The 9,852-nt window shown below is 35.3% G+C and overlaps 1 protein-coding gene across 1 annotated transcript in view; it reads left to right on the forward strand.

The window, feature by feature from the left end:
• The window catches only part of FGD6 (FYVE, RhoGEF and PH domain containing 6), a 108,130-nt gene extending 98,548 nt beyond the window's left edge, over nt 1-9,582 (forward strand). Inside the window, exons 18-21 of the mRNA XM_029955787.1 lie at nt 1,227-1,354; nt 5,551-5,679; nt 6,481-6,629; nt 8,684-9,582. Coding sequence (XP_029811647.1) covers nt 1,227-1,354; nt 5,551-5,679; nt 6,481-6,629; nt 8,684-8,720 — 443 coding nt within the window. The 3' untranslated portion in view covers nt 8,721-9,582. The remainder of the gene's footprint in view (nt 1-1,226; nt 1,355-5,550; nt 5,680-6,480; nt 6,630-8,683) is intronic.
• Nucleotides 9,583-9,852: the final 270 nt, after the last annotated feature.

Below are 9,852 nucleotides of genomic sequence, written 5' to 3' on the forward strand. Positions count from 1 at the left end.
ATATCTGCCTACTCATTGTTTGCAGGTACCCATCCCCATAGTTAAGATGAATGCAGCGAGTAGGACTGCTCAGGTCTATATTTTGGGAAGAGCACACTGGTTAAGTTCATGAAACCTATGGGCTCTAAATTTCAAAAAGGTTGTCCTTCATTTCAGCCCTGTCTTTCATCTGGTTTACTGTAATAGTTTACTAACAGGTTTTCTGTTGCAAATCCTTCCTCTTTCCTACTGCCAGATTTTTTTTTTCTAAATTCAGTCTGCTCATGTCACTTCCCAGTTTAAAAGACCTTTAATTTCCCACAACTTAAACAACAGTCTATTCCTTGGAACCAGCCTTTTTTCCTCAGTCTTATTATTATTCCTCCAAATAGATGATCTAATTTCATACCTCTGCTTTTGCTTATGCTGACTTCAGGGGGTGTTTTTCCTCCTCCTTTTGACTTGGCAAACTCCTACTTATACCGTCATGGCCAACTCAAACATCTTACTCTCTTCCCAGCTTTCACTGAACTTCTATAGTCAAATTTAATGGCTTCCCTATCTTGTCTTATAATCCCCTTTCTAGCATTTTGTTCATTATAATATTCTTATCTCATCATGTATCTAGATACTAAACACTGTTGTTAGGTTGTTGGGTTTTGGGTTTTTTTTTTTAAGTCAGGAGGTTTTTTTAAGTCAGAAGTTTATGGAATTAGTTTAGGGGGTGCCTAGGTAGGTCAGTTGGTTAAGTGTCCAGCTTCAGCTCAGGTCATGATTTCACGGTTTGTGAGTTCGAGCCCCATGTCAGGCTCTGTGCTGACAGCTTAGAGCTTGGAACCTGCTTGGAATACTGTGTCTCCCTCTCTCTACCCCTCCCCTGCACACACTCTGTCTCTCTCTTTCAAAAATAAACATTAAATAAAATTTATAGAATTAATTTCAGTTAGTACATTGACATGCTAATACATTAAGTAGTACATTAACATGTTTCAGAATTGTGAAGGCACAAAAGGGTAATCCTTTAACAGGGTTCACACCTGAAAAAGCTTAAAATCATACACAGTAGAAAGTCTTTCTCCCACTCAGCTTCCAGCTATCCATCTTTTTTTTGTCCAGGGGTCTCAGTGTCCTCAGTTTCTCAAGTATCCTTCCATGGATATTTTGTGCAACAGTGTTTACTGATATGAATTAAATTGAATTGCAAAATGCTTACCATTGGCTACATAAGTGCATCTAATTTGTTTTAGATCACCAGAATTCTCCTAAGATTGGATCTCCTGGAAATCACAAATCTCCTTCAAGTGCCTTATCATCAGTCTTACATAGTATTCCATCAGGAAGGAAACAGAAAAAAATCCCAGCTGCTCTCAAAGAAGTAAGTGTGTCCATTAAAACTTGCAACCTGATACATGCTGAATTATTCATATGTATATAATATACTGTTTTTCTTTCATAAAGGAAGATGTCATTTCCCACTACTGTTAAGACATGGCATTTTAATACTGGTGATGGATATGGCCGATGCCTCACTCTCTTGTTTGATCTCCCATATGACCTGTGTCATTTAGAAAATTGCAGTTGAAAGATTTGGAGAGCATTTTATAGCAACAATAGGAAGTAAAGATAATTTAGACACATGTGAATTTTTAAAATTACTTTAAGAAAAACCCTTACCAGAAGGAAAAAGTCTACAGAATATTTTGGGTGTTTTATTAGCTTTTCCTGATCTGCACAATTTGTTATTTGTAAGAATTCGTTGGCTATATAGAGCTACACTGTTAGTAAGTTGTCTTTCTTTTCAACTTAAAAGAAAACTTTAAAAAGTTAGGGTAGTCAGCACAGTTAGACTTGCCAGTGGTGTAGTCCACAGGCGTCACCCATATCCTATCCCATCTCCTCAAATTCAGGTTTTCAGTCAGCCAGTGTCAGGTAACACAGCAGTGTGTATCTGACTACCACCATTTGATTAGTTTACTAGTCCCACCTACGGCAGTTTTGTGGCCAACAGAAGTTTAAATTTTGTTCTCTTGCTTGGGTACTCTGGAGGCGTTCTACTGTGGAATGTGGAAGCAGACAACTCTAAAAATTTGACCAAAATTGTGTTCTTTCTGTAAAGTAGAATTTATTCCATCATGGCAGCTAAAATACTAGGAAATGATTTATAGCCCATCTCATAAAATAGTAAGACTAGGACTTAAAGTTCTAATTGCCAAGTTTTTTAAACTGGTTAAGGCAATTTATTTATTTTTCAATATTTATTTTTGAGAGAGCATGAGCAGGAAAGGGGTAGAGAGAGAGGGAGACAGAGGACCTGGAGTGGGCTCTGCGCTGACAGCAAGCCTGATGTTGCCCTTGAACTCACGAACTGTGAGACCGTGATCTAGCTGAAGTCAGATGCTCAACTGAGGGAGCCACCCTGCTGCCCCTAGTTAAGAGGATTTAGCACTCTGAAGTATCCCTTCCATCACGCAGTTCCTGAATCTAAATTGACTTTCAGAACATTAAGGTTCTTAACCAACTGAAATAGTTTTCAGTTCTCTATAACCATTTGCCTGTCTATGCTGATGTCACAGTTACACTTGCTCCCCTTGTCAGTCTAAACTCCATAGCACTGGTTGCAAAACCATTTCTGCTCTTGACTAGAGCCAGCCTAACTCCAATCCCATTTTGTACATTTTTCAAACCAGCCACACAAACATGCTGTCAAACCTCTACTACCTGACTGCAGCCATATCTTCCTTTACTCCACTGGTCCTCAAAGTGTCCTCCAGAGCAGCACATCAGCACCACATGGGAACTTACTAAGAATGGAAATTCTTAGACCCCACCCAAGGTCTACAGAAACTTTAATATAAACATTCTCTGTGATTCAAGTGTATACTAAAGTTTGAACCACTGCTTTGCTCCTTTGAAGTCAGACTGGGAAAACTAATTTTTCCAGTTAAGTGCTATAAAAGTAAAAGCATTGTATTTGGGAAGCTGTGTTTTTTATCTTTTTATTTGTAATTGAGTTGGAATTCACATAACTTTAACCATTTAAAGTATACAGTTCAGGGGTACCTATCTGCCTCAGTTGGTAGAGCATGAGACTCTTGACCTTAGGATCATAAGTTTGAGTCTCACATTCAGTGTAGAGTTTATTTAAACATAAAAGAATCTTTTTTTAAAAAAAGCAATACAATTCATTGGTATTTAGTGTATTCACTATGTTGTGCAACCATCATATTGCTCTACTTTTAAAATGTTTTCATCACCCCATAAAAACACCCTCTATCCATTAAATAATCAATTCCCCTTGTCCCTTCTCTCCACCCTCTCTGGTAACCACTAATCTGCTTTCATTCTCTGTGTATACGCCTATTCTGGATATCTCATATAAAAGGAATCCTACTGGCAATTTTCACTTAGCACAATATTTTAGAAGCTCACCTAAGTTATAGCGTTATCAGTACTTTGTTTCTATTTATATCTGAATAATATTCCATTGTATGTATATATCAGAATTTATCCATTCATCTGTTAATAGACATCTGGGTTGTTTCTGCCTTTAGATTATTATAAATAACAGGGCTATAAACATTGTGTACAAATGGCCATGTGGACATATGTTTTCATTTGTCTTAGTTGTATACCTAGGACTGGAATTGCTTGGTCACATGGTAATTTATGTTTAACATTTTAAGGAATTGGGAAGTGTTTTTATTCCAGTAAAAATGTTCAATACATTTTCAGAAATTCATCATTTTTAGAATTACATTCAGGGATGCCTGGGTGGTGCAGTTGGTTAAGTATCTTACTCTTGATCTTGGCTCAGGTCGTGATCTTAGAGTTTGATAGTTCAAGCCCCACATCGGGTTCTGCACTGATGATGAGGAGCCTGCTTGGGATTCTGTCTCTCCTCTCTGCCCTTCTCCCATTTGTGCTCCCTTTCTCTCTCTCTCTCTCTCTCTCTCTCTCAAATAAATAAACTTAAAATATATAAATAAACAAATAAATAATCAAAACATTGGAAGGAAAGTTTTGTGAATCATGTGACTGAGCTGGTTAAGACCAATTTTATTTTCAAAAAGATAATAGAGGGGACTATTCATGACTATTCAGTATTGTGATTGGAATTCTTTTATAGCTAAAAAATTAAGAATATTCCAAAAGAGGAACATACAAAATATTTTGAGCAATGATAGTAACACTTAAGTATATAGTAGCATCCCAATATAACTACATTTACAGCAAAATTTTATTTAAATATAGACATTCCAATTTAAAAAATTATTTATAATCTCCTATAAGGATGTTATTTTTTTATATAAATTTGCTTGCACTTAATATTAAAGTTTCCACTAGCTGTGACACCTGGATGGCTTGATTTTTGGCTCGGGTCACCATCTCAAAATTTGTGAGATCCCATGGAGCCTGCTTGGGATTCTCTCTGCTCTCCCCTCCCTTGCACACATGCTCTCTCAAATTAAATAAATAAACACTAAAAAAACAAAATTGTAGTAACAGAGAGGTAAATGGAAGTTCTGTTATTTATAGTGAGTTTAAGGATCAGTTTCTGATCCTCAAATTTTGGTCTGAGAAAAACTTAGTTTGCTTCATAAAAGGCTGAAAATGTTTTAATCTCCAGGCAAAAAAGCAGTAAGCTTTCAGTGATTACAATCTGGCAGTTGAAACTTTTCTTTTTAACATAGGAACAAGAGAGAAATAGAAGACCAAATTTAGGAATTGTGTTACTATTAGAATGGTGAGCCGACTTTTAAGGTGGTTCCATTATCTCTTCCTCTGATAGTCACACTTCTGTACAGTCTCCTCCACTTTGTGTCCTGGGTGGGCCTGTGACTTGCTCTGAACCAACAGAATTGGGGGAGATGATGGCTTGTCACTCCCATGATTATGCTGCATTATAGAGGACTCAGTGGACTAGTAGATGGGCTCTAGCGACTTTCTGTCATGCTGCCTTTGAAGAAGTAAGTAGCTGTCTGGGGAGGCTTGTGTGGCACAGAAATTGGGGTGAGCTCTAGGCAAAAGCCAGCAAGAGGCCAGGGCCCTCAGTTTCATAACTTCAAGGAAATGAATACTGCCAAAAACCTGAGTCCGCTTGGCAGTAGACCCTTCCCCAGTCAGCTTTCAGATAAAGTCCAAAAAGTTATTTCAGGAACACAGTGAAAGGTTTAAGTAATTTTCCCTAACATTGCAAAATACGAAGAACAGTAAACAACATACACAGTTCCCCAAAATGCAACTTTCAAAAAGCATTTCTGATCTTTAGAATTATTTTTCGTCTTCTGGAAACCAGGAAAACACTGGTGACACCGTAAAGAAATACATACATGGAAGCACAATTCACCCGAGCAGAGTGCCGGAATTGCTTCTAAACGAAAGAGGTTCTTATGCCCATGGTAATGGCAGTATTCAATTTGTACAGTAGCAGACTTGGAACATAAACAATTTCATTCTGAAACATTATATTATGGTTATTGCTTTCAGCACCTATGATCAAAAGCAGTTTGTTACTTTAAATTTTGTTGCTGTCTAAAAACCATTAACGTATGTATGTGCTTTACTTACTAGGTATCAGCAAACACAGAAGATTCTTCTATGAGTGGCTATTTGTACAGATCAAAGGGCAATAAAAAACCCTGGAAACACTTGTGGTTTGTCATAAAAAATAAAGTGCTGTATACATATGCTGCAAGTGAGGTAGGTTGGAAATCTAAAGATAAATAATTTGGGGGTCTTGTTTTATAATGCTAATTGGAAATAATCACATTGTTTGTTTGATTTGTTTTGTATATTTTTGTTTTGTTTTGCATTACTTTTGGAGGGTGAGATGTTCTTCTGCTGTTATCTTTAATGTCGACAATGTCCTTAAGCTCTTACTCAAAAATGTTAGGAATTTTCTGTAGTATTAAGATGTAACTTTTTTTGGTGTCATGTGGCTACTAACAACTTCGCTAAAGGCAAAGGTTCTGATCCTTTCTGCCAAGCTCCCTTGACTACCCCCGGATTGTATTGATCAGGCTTCATGCAAGATAGACCTTGTTCGGGTCAGAAACAATTCCTGGCTGGCCATTTGCTCTTATTTACCCTTTCTGCTATCTGATCACCCTGTGTTCCAACAACATCCTATAAAAACCACAGCTCTAAGAGCCAAGCTTCTCTTTAGTGAGACAGGGTAAATCATTTATCTTTCTGAGCCTGTTTTCTGCATCCATAAAATGAAAGTAATATAATTACCTGCCTCCCCTGGTTATGGAGAAATAAGTTCCATTAGATGAGTGTGAACCCAGTGAAAACTGTTCAGCACAGTGTCTGGCTCTATAGTGCAGGGGTGGGGGGATATCTTAGTATCGTTGGATAAATGAAAATAAATAAGTTAGAATTATCATTGTTTTCTATATAATGTGCATATAAAATCAGAGCTATATAGTTGACTAGTTTGCAAATCTGAATTTTGTATCAATTTAAAGTCCCATCTCCCTTTGTATCTTTTTAAATTAGGATGTGGCAGCTTTGGAGAGTCAGCCTTTACTAGGATTCACTGTCACTCAAGTCAAAGATGAGAATTCAGAGTCTAGAGTGTTTCAATTGCTACACAAAAACATGTTATTTTATTTGTTTAAAGCAGATGATGCTCACTCAGCTCAGAAGTAAGTAATTTAGACATATTTTTCTTTTATACATGAGTTTCAAGTTGTTACATGATTGATTTTAAAATAACGTACTTTCATGAATGGGAACAATTAAGAATTTAAATTAAAGATTCAAATTAGGAAGATTTAAGATATTTTTCAAACACTTTAGAATTGTTTTAAGGACAAGCAAGAGGATCTGGAATATTTTCAGGAGGCAGAGGGTAAAGAAAATAGGTAGTTCTGTCCAAAATATTTTGTCTATACCTGACCTCTGAGGAAACAGCATGAAACCACTCTGCTGAAAGGAAAGGAAGCTGAGGCATTTGACCTCTCCTCCAGGGAGGGTGAGGATCATCTCTTGAAACATTCCAGGACTTTGGCAATCCAGTGATTCAATTGTGCCATGGGACAGCGGGAGTTTAAACAGCTGCTTGCTAACTTACTTCTTTGGGAAAAGGGTCAAACACATTAAGAGGCTCCCATGCTATTCCCAATAACTGAGTAAAAGGAAATGGATATCATTTTAGATGGTAAAGGCTTTTAAACAGTCTCTTCAAAATTCCAACAAGAAAATTTGTTTTGATGTGGTAGATATAGAGAAGCATCTCTGTGGAACCCAGGTCCTTTGTAAACAAAGTAGTGTGGTTTACCTTTCACCAAATCTTTCATTTGATTTTTATTTTGGTCTCACAAGTTATACGTTTTGTTTTCTCTAAGATGTGCTTATGTTTTCTCAATAGGCTTAAAATGATGTATGCAGATTTAAAAAAAAGAATGCTTTAAATAAGCAAGGCTTGTTTTTTCTTAAGGCAGTTAGAGTAATGTACCAGAATTACATATGCTCCTGCATATTAATCAGGTACAATGTTGCAAGTACGCTGGAACACTTTTTTTGTCAGTCTATGTTAGGATATCTACTGTGTATATCTGCTACTTTAAATGTTTTTGAATTGAACTGAAGAATATTTAAAATTATGTCACTTAACTATTTTTTTCTGTAAAAACTACTTGGATAAAAGAGTAATTGCTCTAATATTCTGTTAGGTATTACACTTCTCATGATTTTTATCTGCATTCATCATCAAACATAAAAATTATTGCTTTTGAATATATATCTTTTGTTTATATCATTAAGTTGACAAAATAGAAAAACTTTAAGATAATTGAATGTCGTTAAGTAAAGGGAATCTGCTTACTTGTAATTTAGAATTAATACAGGCTAAATTATAAGTTTCTCTCTGAAGTCACTAATATAATTAGGTGGTTTTTTTTAACAAATTACAGAATATTAAAATGTGTTCATTTTAATGAAAATTTTAACTTTTTAAAAGGCTCTTTACTATAACGTCATTTGCATTTAAGTTTTTGAAAATTCTACCCTTGAAATTTGAGCTATTTCTGTTACAGGCTGCTTTTACTAGCTGGGTGATTTCAGATGTTCACAGAAGCAATTATAGTCCTAGGGAGGGACAAAGTAACTACCTCCAAGTGTCTTCTGAATAATTGAAACTGTGGGTATTGTCACATAAAACTTTGAGACTAATAAATTTTGTAAAGACTTCTATGAAACTCTGAGACACTTTACTTTTCTTTTTGAGTTACTTTATATTGCATGCAAAATTTTGATCAACTGGAAGTAGTCCAGATGTTAGATTCTCTTTCATTGAAAATAACTAAAACAGGTTTCAACTGCAGATCCCAAGGGAGGTAAGAGAGAAGGAAACAGGCAAAGTTACTGTTACTAAAAGAGAAAGAGGGTTGAAATAAAGGCCTTTACAGATGTATTCACTTCCAAAACCAATTATATGGGATTATCAGGACTTCGTAGAGCTTTTTATGAAATGGCCCTTTCTCACACCTCATAGAAATAAAAGATGCACTTGTCAGGCCAAATTTTGGGCCATATTACCGAATAATTCCATATACACAGAATTCTAGTTTAGTACAGGAAAGATCTTAAATATACTGTCAGCGTAATTGGATCCACAGGTACAGCCATTATCTGTATTGTCTTAACATGTTATCAGATGATTGCATTTATAAATCTAACAAATTTTTCTTACCAATAGGTGGATAGAAGCATTTCAGGAAGGCACAATATTGTAGCGATATTGGTTTCATCTCTTCTGTGATTTCACATAGTGGAATTTCAAAATGGAGTAAATGCAGTACAAAAATTGTACATAAATGAACACTGCCAAGAAAACCCAGCCAAAATCTTCATCAAATATTAGAAATTATTGTGTTGGGTATAAGGGTTTTTTTTTAATGTTTGTTTTTTTCATGTATGTTATTTATTAAATTTTGATGTTTACTGAATGGTCAGAATTATTTCTGAGACTCACACTGAATTCTAAAGTACCTTTTCTTTAGGAACCAGAAAACTTAATACTGTATGTTGTATTAACTGTTTGTGACACAGATTTCTCCATGTGTTTATAGTGTTTCATTGTAACATTCTCATCTGAGGTAATAAGTTTTTGTAAATACAAAACCACACATCAAGGAGAAAATTTCCATGCAGTGTTTGGTTTAGAAATTATTATAAAACTGCTGATGGGAAAAAATGTATGTTTTTGAATCAATAAACGTAGATAAAATATTTGTATCTTTTAATGGAAAAATACGTGGCCAACTTCTACCTCAGCAACTGTGAAATGAAATTCCAGTAAATTATCTAGAGTATTTCTGTTATACCTCTTTTGGCATGAGATAATGTTACATCATCAAGGAATTACAGCAAAGGGATAGAATCTGAAAGTTTTCATTGAACTGAACTATATGAGTAGTAGGAAAGAGGATGTTTTCATTTGCAGAGAACACAAATAATTAATTCTATGGTCTTTCTATTAAGTCTAATCCTTTTTTTAAAGCTGCAAACATAGATGTATTATTTTTGTAAGTAAACTATGATAAGCATTATATTACACAATATCCTTTCTATTAAAAGTGTTCTGAGCCCAAGTAATTGGTGGTATTTGCATCTAAATAATGTTTCATTTCCTATAATATTGTGCTTTTAAAAATGAACTGGAATTACCATACCAAAAAAAGCACATATTCTAAGCCAGTGTTAACTGATAATTGTATTCATTTTGTAAAGGTTATTTAATACTACTTTGTGTTATGTCCTCCCTGGTAATTAAAACATCCTTTCTTTCTGTAACCAGTTGCCAATGCGCACCTCATTAGGAAAGAATTATATTGGGGCACCTGGGTGGCTCAGTCGGTTAAGCCT

This window comes from Suricata suricatta, chromosome 10 (assembly GCF_006229205.1).
Source record: "Suricata suricatta isolate VVHF042 chromosome 10, meerkat_22Aug2017_6uvM2_HiC, whole genome shotgun sequence".
Classification (NCBI taxonomy): Eukaryota; Metazoa; Chordata; class Mammalia; order Carnivora; family Herpestidae; genus Suricata; species Suricata suricatta.